At 34.4% G+C, this 17838-nt stretch overlaps 3 protein-coding genes across 3 annotated transcripts; 1 reads left to right on the forward strand and 2 right to left on the reverse strand.

The window, feature by feature from the left end:
• Window positions 1-785: 785 nt before the first annotated feature.
• Window positions 786-7712, forward strand: LOC101216681 (probable xyloglucan glycosyltransferase 6). The gene is made up of 5 exons (XM_011660907.2): window positions 786-1953; window positions 3074-3382; window positions 4416-4706; window positions 4786-4899; window positions 6539-7712. The coding sequence occupies exons 1-5, from the start codon at window positions 1219-1221 to the stop codon at window positions 7172-7174; spliced, it is 2085 nt and encodes a 694-aa protein (XP_011659209.1). The 5' UTR covers window positions 786-1218; the 3' UTR covers window positions 7175-7712.
• An 837-nt stretch (window positions 7713-8549) lies between these two features.
• LOC101214513 (peptidyl-prolyl cis-trans isomerase FKBP62) lies at window positions 8550-13152 on the reverse strand. The gene is made up of 12 exons (XM_004149276.3): window positions 12774-13152; window positions 12524-12610; window positions 11337-11597; window positions 11169-11243; window positions 10973-11053; window positions 10702-10896; window positions 10523-10615; window positions 10269-10444; window positions 10051-10173; window positions 9407-9553; window positions 9169-9296; window positions 8550-9075 (listed from the first exon to the last, which is right to left on the reverse strand). Exons 1-12 carry the CDS (start codon window positions 12952-12954, stop codon window positions 8961-8963), a joined length of 1662 nt encoding a protein of 553 aa, XP_004149324.1. The 5' UTR covers window positions 12955-13152; the 3' UTR covers window positions 8550-8960.
• A 1060-nt stretch (window positions 13153-14212) lies between these two features.
• LOC101214755 (peptidyl-prolyl cis-trans isomerase FKBP15-1) lies at window positions 14213-17204 on the reverse strand. Its single transcript, XM_004149277.3, has 6 exons — window positions 17046-17204; window positions 16882-16931; window positions 15940-16002; window positions 15631-15721; window positions 15145-15249; window positions 14213-14511 (listed from the first exon to the last, which is right to left on the reverse strand). Exons 1-6 carry the CDS (start codon window positions 17089-17091, stop codon window positions 14414-14416), a joined length of 453 nt encoding a protein of 150 aa, XP_004149325.1. The 5' UTR covers window positions 17092-17204; the 3' UTR covers window positions 14213-14413.
• Between the last annotated feature and the right edge of the window lie 634 nt (window positions 17205-17838).

The following is a 17838-nucleotide window of genomic DNA, read 5'->3' on the forward strand; positions in this document are numbered from 1 at the left end:
TTCCATAATTCATAGGTATCAAAATCTAATCAAATAAGTCCACAGTTATTTAATTTTCAAACATTTGATTTCGAACATGCGCGCCAAATGTCCCTTAAATTGTCACGAAATATATGTTTTATAGACATAGTATTAATTTTTTATGGATATGATTGTAGATTTGATATCATTATATCGTAAAAAAATCCACAAAACCATAAAATTAAAGTAAGAAAATTTCACTAATATAAATAGTTAAGTGTTAGTTTGTCCTCAACTCATACCATGTTTTTTACTAGTTTAAATATTTATTTAAAAAGAAAATTCTTAAATATTTTTTTAAAAAATATCCATAAAAATTGACGGAACATTATTTTTTGAAAAACTTTGGTAAAATTAAAATAAAGATATTTTCATCCATTAAACATTGTTGTGTAGGGAAAGAATGAGAGGTAAGAGAAGTATTAAACATTGTTGTGTAGGGAAAGAATGAGAGGTAAGAGAAGTAAAAAAAAGGCATTAGTTGAAGTTTGTGATTTGGTTTATTATTATTATTATTAAAGGGAATTTAGTGAGTTTAGAGATATGGTTATTAAAGGTTGAATTTGTGCATTAATTAAACTTAAAAATGGATACACACGAGGAAGATGAAGACTATAGTAAAAATTGGAACTTAACAAAAGTAAGTATAGAATTGAAGTACAAGAACATAATAGTAACAATAAAAGTGAGTGGGAAAAGACAGATGCGATACTCTCCTGTAAATGGAAAATTAGGAAGAAAAAAATGGAAGCGTGGAAGATTGGAGTGACGACAAAGCATCAGATTAACCAATCCAACGCTTACAATGGCGCAATGGAGCGCGTGAAGAATCGTAAGGTCCATTTTCGAATCTCACAACCGCACATGCCTTGCCCTTTCTTCTCCTACATCCATCCATCAAAACCAAGAAAATTTTCACATTTCACTTTCCCATTACGAACAAACAACAACAGCAACCAACTGTAAAAGGCAAAAAAAACAAAGGGGGGAAGAATACCGACTGTTGTTTATGATTTCCCACTCTCATTCTTGCTATTTCTAGCGCAGCTTCCTTTTCTGCTGCGATTTCTTCCATTTTCGTTTCTGGGTTTTGCTTAGCTTCATGAATTACTGATCCCCATTGATCAAAGAAGAGAATTTGAGATCTGGGTTGTTTGTTTTTGTTCATTTTTTTTATCTTCATTACTGGGTTTCTGTATGTCTCGAACACCAAATTATGAGTTCCAAGAATGGTGGAACAAACAGAGAGAAAGAAACCATGATGAACACTTACTGGAAAAGTCTGACTATTTATCGACCTCACCTGCATTTCTCTCTGTTGAGATCCGGAGTTCTGGAAGCCCTGGAGATCGGATGGTTGATAAGGACCGGGCGAGGACCAGGAGTGCCCGTCAGATTTCTTGGGTTTGGTTGTTGAAATTCCAGCAGATCGCTGGTTCATTGGCTTCAATCACCAATGGGGTCGTTTATCTCATCCGCACAGCTAATCGTCGGATCTCATCGCCCGATTCTCCAGCTGATTCGGCATCGTCTCGGCTTTACAGGATTATCAAAGTGTTTTTGATTGTAGTGCTTCTATTGCTTGTTTTTGAGCTCGTGGCATACTTCAATGGCTGGCATTTCAGCCCCCCTTCTGTGAGTTCCGCTTCTGCGGAGGTGCTTGGAATGATAGGGTTTCTCTATGCTAATTGGCTCCAGATTCGAGCAAATTACCTGGCTCCACCGTTACAGTACTTGACCAATCTCTGCATTGTGTTGTTCCTGATCCAGTCAGTGGACCGTTTGCTTTTAATGTTCGGGTGTTTTTGGATCAAGTTCAGACGATTGAAGCCCGTAGCGGCATTTGAGTATTCTTCCTCGGACGAAAATGCTGCTAGTCCTGAGGATTATCCAATGGTATTGGTGCAGATTCCCATGTGCAATGAGAGGGAGGTAAGAAGATGTAGGTGTTCCTTGACCCCTCTTTAACTCCATTTGCGGTGTTATTGTTGCATTGCAAGTGTTTTTATATTTGACAATGTTGATTGGGTTTTGTGTTAATTCACGGCTGTAGTTAAGAAATTTGTTTACTAGGAGTTGTATACGAATTCATCAATCAGTGCTAAACAGCGTTTGGATGGTTCATGCGTTACTTCCTCTTGAATTTAGTATAGTCTGTCTGTCCATAAGGTAGGTTATTTCTTAAATATACTATTTCATAAAGATCGTTACAACTATGCTGCTTTCAAGTGAAGAATCGTGCTGGAGAAAAAGGCAAGAATCCAATGGATCTATGAGTGGGGATCTTACTTCTAGTTTCAACTGAATGGAAAACACCTATTGGATAGGATCCTTGTTTTCTCCTTGTAATTTCATTCTATCAATGAAATGATTCAATTCCATCTTACTTGTTTATAGTTTGGGGTGTGCCACGTTTATCTTTTTTTTAGGTAATGAAGTGTCTTTCTAGTCCTTTGAATAGCTCCCTTTTTTGTTTGAAGAGGTGTCAGGTCTCAAAAGGATAAGCCAAGTGTTCTACCTGGGATAAATTGTGGTGTTGAAGTTGGTTGGCTGAGTAACTCATTGGATTGTTTTGTCTCCTGACGTTTTTTTTACTCACAACTCCACAATCCATCAGATTCAAAGATGTCAATTTCATCAACTTGTTCGATTTTAATCATTGTCATCAAAAAATAATTTCTGAACTTGTCATAAAGAAAGTAAGAAACCTCTTCTCTAGATTCTTTTGCTGGATTGAATAGGAGGACTTTTTAAAATGTTTATAAAAGATATAGGATTCTATTGTTTTTGCTATTTTCATTGGGGCTCTAGTCTGAAAGTCAATTGCTTTTTTCTTCTATGAAATATGTCACTATGATATATATATATATATATATATATATATATATATATAAGATATAACAAAATACCAATTTGAATTATCTGCTATACATTTTACTTCTTGTATATTCCATTATGACTCTTTTAGGCATAATTTTCTTTAAGCTTCTTCTGTTCTTTCATGTGACCTCTTTACAAGTTTTCATACTTACGCCTACTGATGGGTGCACAGGTTTATCAACAATCTATCGCAGCTGTTTGTATCCAGGACTGGCCAAAGGATAAAATGCTTGTACAGGTTTTAGATGATTCTGATGAGCTAGATGTTCAACAACTTATCAAGGCTGAAGTACAAAAATGGCAACAGAGAGGTGTCCGTATATTGTATAGACACCGTCTCATACGTACAGGCTACAAGGCAGGGAATCTCAAATCAGCAATGGGGTGTGATTATGTAAAAGATTATGAGTTTGTGGCAATCTTTGATGCAGATTTTCAACCAGGACCAGACTTTTTAAAGAAAACTATTCCACATTTTAAGGTAATTGACTTGAGTTATTCTGTATAAGCTGCAAGATGTATATTTTCGTCACATTTACTCTCTTTGAGGTAGAGAAAAGTCTCAGTTTATAATTTTTTCAGCTTATATGCGTTAAGTTATTATGTTTGAAATAGTCCCTGGAGTCATTGAATGCCTCAGCATGCCTCGCCATTTTTTTTTGCATGAATTATATTTTCCACTCCGATTAGTTAACACTGTTATTTGATTTTGAAGAGAAACCCTACTTTTCGCGCTCAAAGAAGATGTGCCATTTTTGGTTTTTCAATCACTCAAAATCATTCCAATTCTACTGTAATGATTTTTTTAAAATCACTCAATCGTTCACTCACTCAACTAGAGAAGAAACCTCTTCAGATAGCTCAACTCGAGCTTAAATCTAATAAAACAATTTGGGTAATTTTTTGGTTTTCTTGATTTCTGACTTCCAACGTACAACAGGTATATACAACTTCCGTTTGTTAAATAAAAATCCCTCACAGTCAGTTTCCTGTATCTCTTATCACAACCACACCAGTAAATTAACAGGGTCTATATATAACATCCATGGCCTAGTGATCCAAAACCTTGCATGTAAAGTATTGTTCTTTAAGTATTACATGCACACCAGGCAGCGAGTACATTGTGCCGTTAAATTATTTGTCCATGAGTTTATCCTGTTTGTCAATGTTATTTAACTTTCTCGACCCTTTAATAGAAGTTCGAGCTAGATATTGTTTTTAGGTCTTCGGGAGAAAGTTGATTTACTTCCTACTTAATCAGGGTTCTTAAATGTACTGGGCTAGGCCCTAGTCTTAGATAAATTAGGTTTGAGTATCAAGTTATTCTATTTTGGGCGGAAGTTGCTGTTATTCCTCCACCCTTCCTTCCCTCCCTATTTTCCAAATTCCCTTTTTTAATTCTATTCTACTAAATGGTGGCTTCAGATCATATGAATATCCACTTGATTTGTTGCTTCCTTTTCACACTACGTGATTTCCATATGGCATTAAACTCTTTTTAAAATTTTTCATAGGGGAATGATGAACTTGCATTGGTTCAAACGAGGTGGTCATTTGTGAACAAGGACGAAAACTTACTCACAAGATTGCAGAACATTAATTTGTCCTTCCATTTTGAGGTTGAGCAGCAAGTAAATGGCATGTTTATCAACTTTTTTGGTTTCAATGGAACTGCTGGAGTCTGGAGAATCAAAGCTTTGGAAGAATGCGGGGGCTGGTTAGAAAGAACAACTGTCGAAGACATGGATGTTGCAGTTCGTGCCCATCTTTGTGGCTGGAAGTTCATATATCTAAATGATGTGAAGGTTAGTGGTCGTTGTTCTTCATTGGAATTTTGTTGCAAAGTTGTCGATGAAGATACTTTCTAACTGTTAAAATTTTCAGTGCCTTTGTGAGCTTCCAGAATCATATGAAGCGTACAAGAAACAACAACATCGCTGGCATTCAGGCCCTATGCAGTTATTTCGTTTGTGCTTCTCTGACATACTCAAATCAAAGGTACGCACTTGTTAGTAATTTTGTATGCCAAGTATCTTTTTCCCTTAATAGATTTTTTGTGAGCTGAAAAAGTGAGAAGGGTAGAGGGTGATAGGTACATAGTCATAAATTGTAGGTCAAAAGTGAAAACTCCTGATCTTATTTTTGCAGAAAATAAGTGAATTGTTTTGTAATTGAAAGAAAAAAACTAAATAGAACTTGAAATTGGAGTATTTGTCATGAAATTCTTAAAAGCTTAAGTTGATTTTTCAGCAAAACTGTTATTTACAATTTATTTGTTTATTTATTGTTACTATCGGAATAAGAATCATTCGCTGATCTATTCAAGCATTTAGAAAGCACACAAATGCCTAGTATATCAATTCAAATTTGTGTCTTGCCTATGATGTGGACAAGCTGATGAGCTTCTCTAGCATCCAAACCATGCAAAATGTCCGTCAATTATATTTTATGAGACTATGAAAGCAGTACCAAATAGAGCTTGAGGATATATTTGAGCAGTCGAGCTCAAAAAACTTTCCTCTCCTCTGTTGTATGTTGAAGAGTCAGAAGAGAGATACGGATGAATTTCCAAATCTTTTGTGTTCTAAAACAATATTCTTCATTTACAATATTTATAGGCCCACTCACTCTTCGACCACGAGTTTTCTTTCTGGATCTCAACCTTTAGAACACATTGGATGCTTCTATATTGAGAATCTTGAACTCATAACCTCGTACTGGATTTATAGCTGGTTTTGTAGTTTATCTTTTTGACAAATAAGCCAACCCACGGTGCTTGCCCATCTTAAATATTATTAAAAGCATTTGAACAATGTTACTATTTTGTCTAGAAGGATATCTCCTGTTTCTTAGGAGCTCAATATCTGTGAACTGTTGGGAAGTATGCCAGATATATTAGGCAACTTAGGCGAAATATGTTGGACAACTTTCTTCTTTTCCTTCTTTGGTAGTGGGGGTGGGGCAAGGGGAATGGTGAGCAGTGTTTCTTTTCTTTTTTCCTTTTTTATTTTTGTTATTTTAATGAATCAGAGACGGAGAGAGTCAGCACAGCAGTGTTTCTTTTCTTTCAATGATGTTATAGGGAGGTTATTTAATTTTTTTTTTCACAGTGATGAAGACCATAAATATCATTTTTTCACATGCCTCTTTTCTGCTGCATTAGACAATAGTTCATTAGGGATTTTGCTCCTTTCATTAAAATATCACTGATCCCGAGGAAAAATGAAAGTGGTCATCTTGCCATTTTCATTGTGCAACGATTTTTAGAACCAAACTGTCATGTCCAGTGTCAAAACAATTCCAATTAAATAATGCCAAAATCTTACCTTTTTTTCTTCAGTTGGAAGGGGCTTGAGAGATCTTTGAATGAGGTGTGGTCCCTTGTTACATTCTTTTGCCCAAAAAAAGGATTCTAAGATTTTTATGACGTAGACATTGTCTTATTAGTCATCATTTTTCTTTATTTACTTTCCTTCAACAGTTCTCTCTCTCATTTTGAATTTTATGTATACAAAATTCATATCAATTTAATGCATCTGCTATTACATATGTTCATTAACATTTTGTTTGCAAGTTTCACATACTTAGTTTGATCATTGATGCTTGCAACTTCCTAACACTTGATTTTATGTTCCAGGTGAGTTGGAAGAAGAAAGCTAATTTGATTTTTCTTTTCTTCCTCTTGCGAAAGCTTGTCCTTCCTTTCTATTCCTTTACCTTGTTCTGCATAATTCTCCCCCTCACCATGTTCCTTCCAGAAGCTCATCTACCAGCTTGGGTCGTATGCTATGTTCCCGGAATCATGTCCATCCTAAATATTCTTCCCGCACCGCGATCGTTTCCATTTCTAGTCCCCTATCTTCTGTTTGAAAACACCATGTCTGTTACCAAATTCAATGCCATGATATCAGGGTTATTCCGCTTTGGAAGTTCATATGAATGGATCGTAACGAAAAAACTAGGAAGATCATCTGAAAACAATCTTGTTGCTTTCGAAAAAGAACTAGAACCTCTAGTTGAGGGTACAAGTCTTCATCGATCTTCGTCAGAATCCGGCCTTCAGGAACTGACCAAGCTCGAGATATCGAAAAAAGCAGGGAAACATAAAAGAAATCGTCTGTATAGAAAAGAATTGGCTCTTGCGCTCATTTTGTTAACCGCCTCAGCAAGAAGTCTGTTATCTGCTCAAGGAATTCACTTCTACTTTCTATTATTTCAAGGTATCACTTTTCTAGTCGTTGGTCTCGATTTAATCGGAGAGCAGGTCAGTTAAATCATACTGTTATGATTTTGGAGTTAGTTCTAAACGAAATAACCCGAGAAGCAGACGGGTTACTTACCGGTCATCTGTGGCCTACCTACAAATCAAAATATTTTTGCAATGCGCTGATATTAGAGCAGAACCATAGTAGTTCAGTTAGTGTTCATAATCTCGTTCGCTCTAGATTGAGGCTGCAGATCACTTCTTGCTTGTGTATTTGAGATCGATTGGCTTCTAATTGTGGAACTGTTATGTTGTAGTTTTGATCAATTCAAGTAGAGCAAAGGATGTGAGATGTTAAAGTTATAGAAAGAAAAGAAAAAAGACCATGAAATTGTTTGGGGGAAGATTGTGATAAAATAGAGAATTGTATACTTGCAGGTGCTAAGAGCAGGAAATTCTGAGATTATTGGAACCTTTGATTCTTTATTTTTGTTAGACTGATGATTTATGTACCATGAACATATATTTCATTGTATGTGTTGAAATTCAATCATGTTTTGAAACTTTAATTATTTAAGACAAAGAGGAAGGTTATCATTTCTCCCAACTTATTACTTGTTTATGCCCATCTTAGGTTGTTTGGATTGTTGATAATGATACCAATTTTTAGTTGTTTAATTTAAAATTAAGCTTGTTTTCTTTTCATTTCTCTATCAAGCTTTTTTAATATTGAAAAAAAAAAAACAGGTTTTCTTCTTTTTTCTTTCCTGTTCGTTTGATTTTTTTTTTTTTTTCTTTTTGGCTGAAAAATTCATTTTGTGGTTTCATAATATATCCATGTAAAAAAAAATCAACTTTTGTTCTCTGTGTGACAATGAAAATCTAGAGGTGAGTTTTAAGTATGTTCTTATTATTAATTGAAGTCTATTCTTATTATTAATTGAAGCCTATGAGTGATGCAACCACAAAGGTCAGTTATTGGATAAACCTATGAAATCGATCACTTATAAATTTTTAGTGATAAATGTCCATCATAGTACCGTTGATGTATCAATATAATATAAATAAGATATATAAAAAATCATATTAGTTTATTTTATTCACAGTTAATGATTTCTTGCATATTCATTTTCATCCTTTCCCAATGCATACTTCAAATATATTCTCATCCACTTTAGGAAACTCACCACTGGAGTCTTGAGTTTGTTGATTAATCAATCATCTTTAAGCGCACTGGACAATTTTTCTAATTTTTTAACACATTGTGTGGCTCCACTCTCCGTAGCTTTGTCTCACAACTTCATATTGTAGGTCCAATGATAGTTTCCTTCTTAGGTAAAACATATTGTAAGGATTCTAGTATTTTTATGAGAATCATGTTACAACATTCTAATATAGCCTACTCTATGAATATTCACAAAGTATTAATATGAAAAAAAGAATATTGTAGAAAGATGCATGACCTTTTTTTCCCCTCAACAAGGGCAAAAATATGAAGGGGATCCAAGACGTATCTGAATACATTTTTCCTTTAATGACTGGCTTCCTCAAATAGCCAATTCGCAAATTGGTCCAATGTAAATGCAGTTGTCAAGTCTAAAAAGAGGTGGAGTTAGCCAACTTAATTATAATAAAAATGGTGTTATGATCTCACTTAGAAACCAGAAGGAACCATTCACTGATTTTAGTTCACAACTCTAAAACCTCACAACCTCAAGTTAAAACTACTGTGAGATACAAGGAAAACCACTCTACTTCCCTCAAACCAAACCGAGAATCGAACTCGCAGGCCTAGCAGTGACAGGCTGCCTCGTGTATGAAATGCTGCCACTGCTTCTTCTGGTTACTCCTTGTATTATGCAGATTCTACTTTCTTCATTTTGGCAAACATGTTACCGTAAAACTTGGCATCTTTTTTATTGTACTCCTTCACCTTCTCCTTCAGAGTTTTGTATTCCAATTTCACATCCCTGATGTTATCAACAATATCAATTGAATAAGAAGAGAAGAATCTACCAAGCAGCTGAATATTGAGCATTGAAGAAAAGGAGGAAAGCTCATACCTGTTATTCGGATCTATATCGAGAGCCTTCTTTATGTCAAATTCAGCCAAGTCCAAATCAGCTAGTTGGATATATGCTTGAGCCCTTCTATAGAGAGCCTTGACGTTCGAACTCTCAAGTTCCAGCACCTGCAGCAGTTTGAATGGGGTTAGATTGACTGTTTTATCCAGAGTTCGCTTGGAAGAAATGTCAAAAATAGAAGCCTCGATCAGCTTCTACGCATCTCAGTCTCACCCACCTTGGTGCACAATTTCTCTGCCTCGTTGTACAGCTTTAGCTTCAATTTACACGCTGCATTGTTCAAATTGCATGCAACTTTCAATGCCTTTGCCTGCTTTTTCTCTTCTTCGCTAAATGAAGAATCGTATTCAATGAACTTCACAGCCTGCCCAAAAACATGAGCATGTAAACAGTTGACATGAGTTGTTCCATCCATCCATCCAAAAATGAACTCTTATTGTATTCTCTTTACATAAATTTTGTATTGCAATAAACGGAGAGATGAACAACCCTGAGTCTACTCAATATTCATGTTTGAAAACAATTGTTCTCTATCTTGTACAAGTTCAAAACAGTTTTAGAAATATCAAAAGTCCTGAAATATCGGTTGCAGCCGCAATCGTGCACACCAACCAAAAGGAACAATTCCAACCTCCAATTCATTACGGATGTCAAATAAAATAATTATGCAGATTTTTTTATCAACAAAAACCTGAAGCAGAAATAGTATTATTGATACCAAATAGCACTCTCCATTTTATATCAACAAATGTTCGAAAATAAATTAAACTGTAAAAATGAATAATATACTAAATATAAGGTGCATAAGAAGAAACTTATGGAAAATACGGAAGTGTCTGAAGTTGTAAGTCGAATAATCACCTTCTCATATCTCTTGGAAGCTCTGGCAAATTTTCCAGACTTAAACAACACATTTCCTTCTTCCTTCTTTTTACCAGCAGCTTCAATCTTTTCCTGGTTATTCATATCCCATGACTCTTTCTCCTGACAAATAAAAAAATGAGAAGAATGATGAGATATAAGACATGAAAGATGAATGAGAAAGTTGAGTTCACACATTTGCACAACAAAGTACAAACCTTGTCAAAAGCCACCAGCTCAACCTCGTAATACACAGTTGAGTTTGGAGGAACTACAGCTAAATCCTGTTGTGACTCAGACGAACCAAAAGCATACTCTGGTGCTATTGTCAGCAGGGCTATCTCACCTTTCTTCATAGTAACCACAGCTTTGTCAAGGCCATCAATCACTTGTTCTACATTTCCCAGAAGTAAAAATATTTAGAGAAAGAACATCAAACTAAAAAGAATACAGCACCATATCCCACACATACCTTCATCTGTTTTGAACTCATATGGCTCTTCACCATCCTCGTGTCCCTTCCTCAAAAATATCTTGCCATCTCCCAACTTCCCAATCAATTTCACTGCAATTCACTTGTAGAGTTAGAATTCTGAAATGAAGCAAGAAATGTAGCTTCCACAAGTCAATTCTGTTTTACTTGAAACCAACCTTTGACAATAGCTCCATCATTTGGCTTCTCATAACCTTCTCCTTCTTTCAGAATTTTCTTGATGACCTTCTTGTCAGGGGTAACTTCTGAAACAGTCTTCCAAGATACCAACTCTAAAGTAATATCGAGAGATGCATTTGGTGGAACTGCACCTTCATTGCCACGGGCAGATTTACCTTTCTCCCCGAACCCATCTACAACAACAAAAAGAAGAATGTAAGAGACAATTTGAACCAACCTCAACTTGAGGAGCCTCTATAAAAGACTTACATTGTGGCTTCACCGTGAGAAGTGCCTTTTCACCTAACTTCATGGTTTTTACAGCCTTTGCAAGTGCAGGGCAAAAGTAACCTGTTTTGAGATGTGCATCACTTGAGATTCACATAAAACCAAGGTCTGACAAAGACATATTTTTCCAATCAAAGTTAACATCTTTCCTCAATCAAAGTCAAAGGAACATAATTACCATCCGCAACAGTGAATTCCACTCCATCAGCTTTTGCAATAAGTGTTCCATCTTCTAGCTTAGCTTCAAAATTTACTGTAGCAACATGACATGAAAAGAACCCAATATAAAACAAGAAAATTGGCAAGATAAATAATATCCACAGAACAATTTAGCATATGTACTTGCCTAGCACTTCATCAAGGTCCTTTGGATTCTCCCATTTGTCCCCTTCAGTTAGGATCTTCTTGAATATTCCTCCGTCCTTACATATGTCCTTAACGCTTGTCCAAGATAGTAACTCAACATCGAACTGCAATGTCGCACTAGGAGGAATGGTTGGTGGGGAGCCAGATTCACCATATGCCAGATCAGGAGGAATGGTAAAAAGAGCTTTTTCATTTTTCTTCATTGTTTTGATACCCAAATCCCATCCTTTGATCACTTGTCCTGCACCAAAAAGAAAAGAAAGAAAGGTAAGATGACATAAATGAACATTCAAGGATGGAAGCATCTCAGCCAGAAACCAAAAGGCCTGCCCAAGATAGGAATGCTAGTAGTGAATGACCTCTCAAAGAAAAATAAAAGAAAATAGATTCCCTGGAGACATCATCGAATAAATTGCAACTCAAACTCCAGAATTGGAAGAAAGCAAAACAAAGAGCCGCAGAAGTTTCTCAATATAGCAATAAGTATCCCCCCAATAAAGAATTTTTGAGAAAACAAAATAATAGACGGAAATAGTAAAAATAATAATGTCAAAGAATATGGCTACCTTTCAGGCGCTTGTTCTTAATCAGAACTAACTGAACCAAGTCAAAGTACCACTAAACAACAAAAGGAAATTTTTTTCCTTTTGTATGTGAACCTCATAAATGATCATATATAGACCAAACTAGAAGCCCAGGTAACCATTGTTCAATTGCAGAGCCAAAATTTATTAAACAACTCGAGCATTCAAACAACTAACAATTGAACGTTACATATCCTGAATTAGAAAAGCTGTATAATAATACCTTCTAAGACATACTGTTCTATACAGACAACGCAGCATTAACACCGTCTGCCCCTCTCACAAATGATTGCAGTAAACTTTTACTTGTCAAAAAATAAACATAGTAACTTTCAACCAATAAATCCAATTCAGTCTCATGAGAGAGTGAATGATAAGTTAAACCAAACTCCCATTACAGAATTCATTATATCACAAGAAATGGCCAACATACAACGAAACAGCAGCAATGTACTTCATATTCCCATTAAAATTAGCTTAATTACCAAATGCTAACAAATAAATGAAACATGTCAATAAGTCAATCACACATCCAAACCAAAATAAGAATAATAATAACAACAATAAATAAAGTTCTCCTAACCTTGACCAAGAGTAAACTTGAACGGGGTTCCACGATCGCGGCTAGAATCAAACTGAGTACCATCAAGCAAAGTCCCAGTATAGTGAACTACATTACAAACAAACAGAACAACCCAAGAACTGAGAACAAAAAATATATCTCTTTTTTTATTTAAAAAAAAAAAAAAAGAAAAAAAAAAAAAGAAGAACCCACGTCTAATTTGAGCTTGAGAAACCGAAATTCGAGTAGCAGCTCGTAGTGAGTGACATACCTTCAACCTCATCGCCACTTTCTGGAGTAACCCATCCTTCACCTTCCTTAAGAAGCTTCTTTTTCAAGCCTTGATTTCCAATCTCCTTCTCCTCACCAACCTTGAGAGGAACAGTTTGGTCAGGAAGATCCAAGTCGTCGGGCATGTCAGGGGCGGCAGGGATATCAAAATCTTCATCCATGTGGGATAAAATTAAGAGGAAGAAAGTGATGAAATGGAGGTGTGAGATTAGAGTGAGGGGAAGTTGGAGAAATGGAGAGGATTATTAGGGAAGAAGGAGAAAGGAAGGGTTGTTGTTCTAGAGAGTTCTACAAAGTGAGGGTTTTAAGAGATTTAAAGATTTGAATAATTAAATCTTTTAAAAAGTAAATAAATGAAAAGAAGTGTGAGATTAAATTATGGAATGGTGAGGATAGTTCTAGAAACAGAGACTCAAAAAATAAAAAGAATTGTTTTAAACATTATTCTATACCTTCCCCTTTTCGCTTTCCTTACCTTCTTTTTATTTCCTTCCATATTCACTTTTAATTTTGGTTTTTTTTTCTTTTGTTTTCTCTTTCAACTCTAAATAGACCCTTTTCAACCTTTCAAAAAAACAAACTCACTCAAATTGTTATTATTTTAAAATATATTCATCCAAATAAACCAGCATCAATAAAACATATATTAAAAGGGACTAAAATAATATTTATAAATTTATTAAAAACAAATAAAAGTTGAGACTATAAACTTCAATTTTCATTCTAGTATGTGACTTATGATTCTAGACACACCTTATGTGTTCTAAGTCTTAATTCATTGTTAATATATTAGGTTTTGTGTATTTTACAATAATTGTGAGAATGATAATCCAACTTGAGACCTCCATCGAAAAGACTGACTTTGAGGTTAATATATTAGGTTTAAACTCTAATAACTTGTAATAAAAAATTAAACAAAAACAAAAAAAAATAATTTATAATTTGTAGCTTCTTTATACTTTGGCGAAAACACCAAAGGAAAATGAGAAGAATGAATAAAAAGATATTATTTATAATCCTTGTTTGGGAAATGAATAAGTTGGTGGATTATTTATAATATTTGTTTGACTGAGGATTATGATAAAAACGATTTTCTTGTTTGGGAAATGAATAAGTTGGTGGATTATTTATAATATTTTGTTTGAGAGAGGATCATGATAAAAACGATTTTCTTCAAAGGATTATAGGTTGGTGGACTAAGTTGCAACGGATGGGGTTGGCCATAGATCATTATTATATTATCCAACTGTTTTACATTTAATAACCTTGATTCTATTTTTAAATTCAGCCAATTTAATTTAAAAAAATGTTTAAAACTTTAGTTTTTTCCTTCAAAGGGTTTGATTAATATTTCAACAATATTTTTAATTATAACGAGTAACATTATTAATCTTATCAAGAAAAGAGTAGACTGAGAAGAATAATCAAAATGGAAGATATCAAACTTGGAGAAAAGAATTGCTAAGTATCTCTATAATTCAATATAGAGGAAACTTATGTCCTAAGCAGAGACCTTTTTGCCATAAATGTCCATAACTAAAAGCTAATAGGTTTCATTGATAAGGTAAGCAGTAAATCTAAGAAAACCCAAAGGGGAAAGTGGTAGAATGGTTGCTTTGACTATAGCTCACTGTCATCAACATCATTTGAGTTTCCACCACTTGATGGTTTCCCATTAACAGCAACAAGCTCAGTGTCAAATATGAGTGTTGCACCACCTGTAAATTTTGCATACATAAAAAAAAATGAGCTCAACAGAGATTTGAATCTCGACCTTGGAGTCAGACCCGAGGTCATCTGATTAAACCAATTGAACTATGTTTAAATGAATCAAAATTGATAAATTGGTAATCAGTGTCCTATGAGGGCAAATGCTAAAGATTCAAAATCCAAACGAGGACCGACACGAGCTTCCATATATCAGCTTCATCTTTCAGTTTATGAGATGTGATTAAATTCAAATCATGGTTTTGAGCTTTGAGCCTTGAGGTAAATATGAAGCCTCACAAAATTATTGGAGGTAAGTCATGAACTCAATGTAGGTAGTAGGCAAGATACCGATTATCAAATAAACTAATCAACATCAGGGTTTCAAATCTAAACTCAAATGCATAACGAAAATTGTCGTAGTTTCTTTTTAACTCTTGCAATTATTAACTGGCATCTTTTAAAACATCAAATCATCACCCAACTGTTGCCATGTTGGGGTTCACATTATTCATTTTAGAACCAAAAAGTGAAGATGTGTAAAATAAATCAGATTTGAAAATTTAAGAATATTTCTGTGAAAACAGAAGATGCTCATAGTCATAACTTCTACCTTCTTAAATAGGGATATATTGAAATAATACCTGGTATGGTTGGTGGAGAGCCTTGAGGTCCATATCCCAACTTTGCAGGAATTTTCAGTTTCCGTTTCTCACCAACGCACATTCCCAGTAACCCTTGGTCCCATCCTGCAAATGGAAGAATTTCAGTTTTGAATAACTTCCATGCACCATAGCACAATAGGTATTTACTGAGCAACCAGCAAACTGTTCTGCACAGATCTTTAGGTAATCACCGTATTCACATTCACTATATTGAATCTTCTGAGCTTAATCATAACATTTTGAGTAATGCATAAACAACTTGAGACCTACTATCATAATAGACAAATCGTTGCTCAAAACCCAATTGAACCAACATGGACTCCAGGATAAGTTGATAACGGTGACCAAAAAGGAAACATTGAAAACAGAAAATAAAAAGAGCAAAAGAAAAAAAAAACAAATAAACTAACTTGGCAGCGAAAGTTGCTGTCAATGACTAGATGCAACTGTTTTGTAAAAAACTACCTTTAATTACTTGACCAGAGCCTAGCTCAAACTCAATGGGGTCACCCCGTTCAAAACTAGAGTCGAAAACAGTCCCATCAGTGAGCTTCCCCTATTAAATCATATGACAACAAAGATCAGTCAAGAAGATGGAACCGGAAAGAGGAAGCCTCATAATAAAATAAATCAACTGTGCTAAGTCTTCAAATGGACATAATCATATTAGTGAAATTAACAAATCCAATGTTACGTAAATATATATACATATACGAATCCAAACAAACATAAAACTAAAAGCAAGAGTCAAACCAAGCTATTGATGCAACTTACACGGTAGTGAACCTTAATTCTATCACCTTTGTGAGCTTGAATGTCACATGATGCTGGCCTGCCCTGCAAAAAAAAAAAAAAAAGAGTAACTTCAAATCCAAAGAACTAGCAAGAAGAAACTTGAGACAGTAAACAAGAGTAACGTATTCCAGAATCTTAAAACTAGCAGTTCAATATCAAACATTAGTCATTGCAAGCTACGGAAAAAAAATGCAGCTTGTAGACATGCTGACATTTAGCTCACAATTATAACCTGGCCTGTCTGAAATGCCAGTATAGAATGTCACTCGAAACTTATAGAACCTGAGTATATTGAAATATTAAAGACAATCAAACTACAAGATATATCCAAGTGTTCGAGGCACTTGGACCCTCCCAATCTTGACATCACTCCCAAGCCCTAATTCATTTTCCAAAATATCGCCTCCCAAGCATGTTAACCTACTTCCTCAAATAATGCCAAGCTAGTGAATGGAATCAAAAGTGGTAATTGATTTCAGAGACAGACAATAGATGACTCAAAGAAAAAATTTCTATTTCATTTTCTACCCCACAGGCCACAGGCGCAATGACAGCTCGAAGTCAATTTTTTGTGAAGAACATATCACATTCAGATCAAATTAAACCCAAATCAAGACATGGGGAAACCCCATCTCATAATTTGATATCAACACCATCCAAACCCAATGTACAATTTTCATTGAGCATATGGATCTCATATTAACCAAAACGATTTCCCAAAATCAAAGTCTCATATATGTATCAATGACCACAAAGCTTTTACTAGACTATTACAACTTGTAGAACATAAAATCCCTTCATAGTATCAAACATCTTTAACTTCCTATCAAATATGAAATGAGTCCCAGACAGAACGTCGACTAAAATGTACGAAGAAACAAAAACTCATTTCTGAAACCATAGAATAAATAAGCACATTACCGTCACACCAATCTGTAACTCAGTTACATCCTTAGTCGTCTTTGCGTAAACTGAAAATCAATTGAAACCCCAAAAATTGAATGAATGAAAACAGAATTAGGATGAATTAGGATGAGATCTAAATGCCCAGAAACAATAAGGGGAAGTAAAAGAGAAGCACATACTTAAAGTGCATCCAAGCAAGAAGAGAAAAACTAGAGAAGCCTTCATTTGCTCGTCTTGAAACTGTTCTTCTAAGAATGGTGATCGCGTCGATCCAAATAATAATATTTAAGAAGCTGATTAAATTTAATTAAAAGTAAAAAAAAAATCTTTTAACAGAAATTGGTTTCTTTTTATAATCAAGAAATTGGGTGATTTGTCATAAATATAGAGAGACGCGTCAGAAGAAAGCGTTGATTGGGCGATATTTAGACATTTTCGTCATATCGACCAATCACATTTCAACATTTTTTAAATAGATGGAAAATTGTTTTTATCTTCATTTGGAGGGAATTTTTAAATTATATTTATACAAAACTTCAAATAAGTATAATTTGTAACAAATAAGCATGGTTAGTTTTGATTTGATTACCACTCCAAATTTGTAGAAACCTTTCTAAATTTAGTAAAATTAATTAAAATATTTAAATATATTAAAACAAATTAGTTTTATGGACTAATTATATATTGTGAAATATTTTAAAAAAATTTATCATTTAAAATAACTTTTTAAATTTACATGACATCGTTTACATCCGAATTTGTCAAATATTTAGAGAGAGAAAAAAGTTTTAAGTGAGAAACTTCTGAATTTCTTACCATCAAGAAAAAGCATTTAGAAAACATCTAAAATTTAAAATTTAAAATTTAAACGAAAGAAAAAATATATGTTGAATATATTTTAATACTCTTACATCATATCTATTTCTTCCTAATTTGGATTAAACTTGAGTTTTAATAAAGGACGTCTTAATT

The sequence above is a fragment of the Cucumis sativus genome, chromosome 7 (assembly GCF_000004075.3).
Source record: "Cucumis sativus cultivar 9930 chromosome 7, Cucumber_9930_V3, whole genome shotgun sequence".
NCBI classification, from domain to species: domain Eukaryota; kingdom Viridiplantae; phylum Streptophyta; class Magnoliopsida; order Cucurbitales; family Cucurbitaceae; genus Cucumis; species Cucumis sativus.

Coding starts and splice junctions, on each gene's coding strand:
- LOC101216681 (XM_011660907.2), top strand. CDS start 1,219: ATGTCTCGAACACCAAATTATGAGTTCCAAGAATGGTGGAACAAACAG. Junction 1,954..3,073: donor CCATGTGCAATGAGAGGGAG/GTAAGAAGATGT, acceptor ATGGGTGCACAG/GTTTATCAACAATCTATCGC. Junction 4,900..6,538: donor CTGACATACTCAAATCAAAG/GTACGCACTTGT, acceptor TTTATGTTCCAG/GTGAGTTGGAAGAAGAAAGC.
- LOC101214513 (XM_004149276.3), bottom strand. CDS start 12,954: ATGGATGAAGATTTTGATATCCCTGCCGCCCCTGACATGCCCGACGAC. Junction 11,054..11,168: donor GGAATTCACTGTTGCGGATG/GTAATTATGTTC, acceptor ATCTCAAAACAG/GTTACTTTTGCCCTGCACTT. Junction 9,076..9,168: donor GATATAGATCCGAATAACAG/GTATGAGCTTTC, acceptor TGATAACATCAG/GGATGTGAAATTGGAATACA.
- LOC101214755 (XM_004149277.3), bottom strand. CDS start 17,091: ATGAAGGCTTCTCTAGTTTTTCTCTTCTTGCTTGGATGCACTTTAA. Junction 16,932..17,045: donor CTTGCTTGGATGCACTTTAA/GTATGTGCTTCT, acceptor ATTGATTTTCAG/TTTACGCAAAGACGACTAAG. Junction 14,512..15,144: donor CTCTCCACCAACCATACCAG/GTATTATTTCAA, acceptor CAAAATTTACAG/GTGGTGCAACACTCATATTT.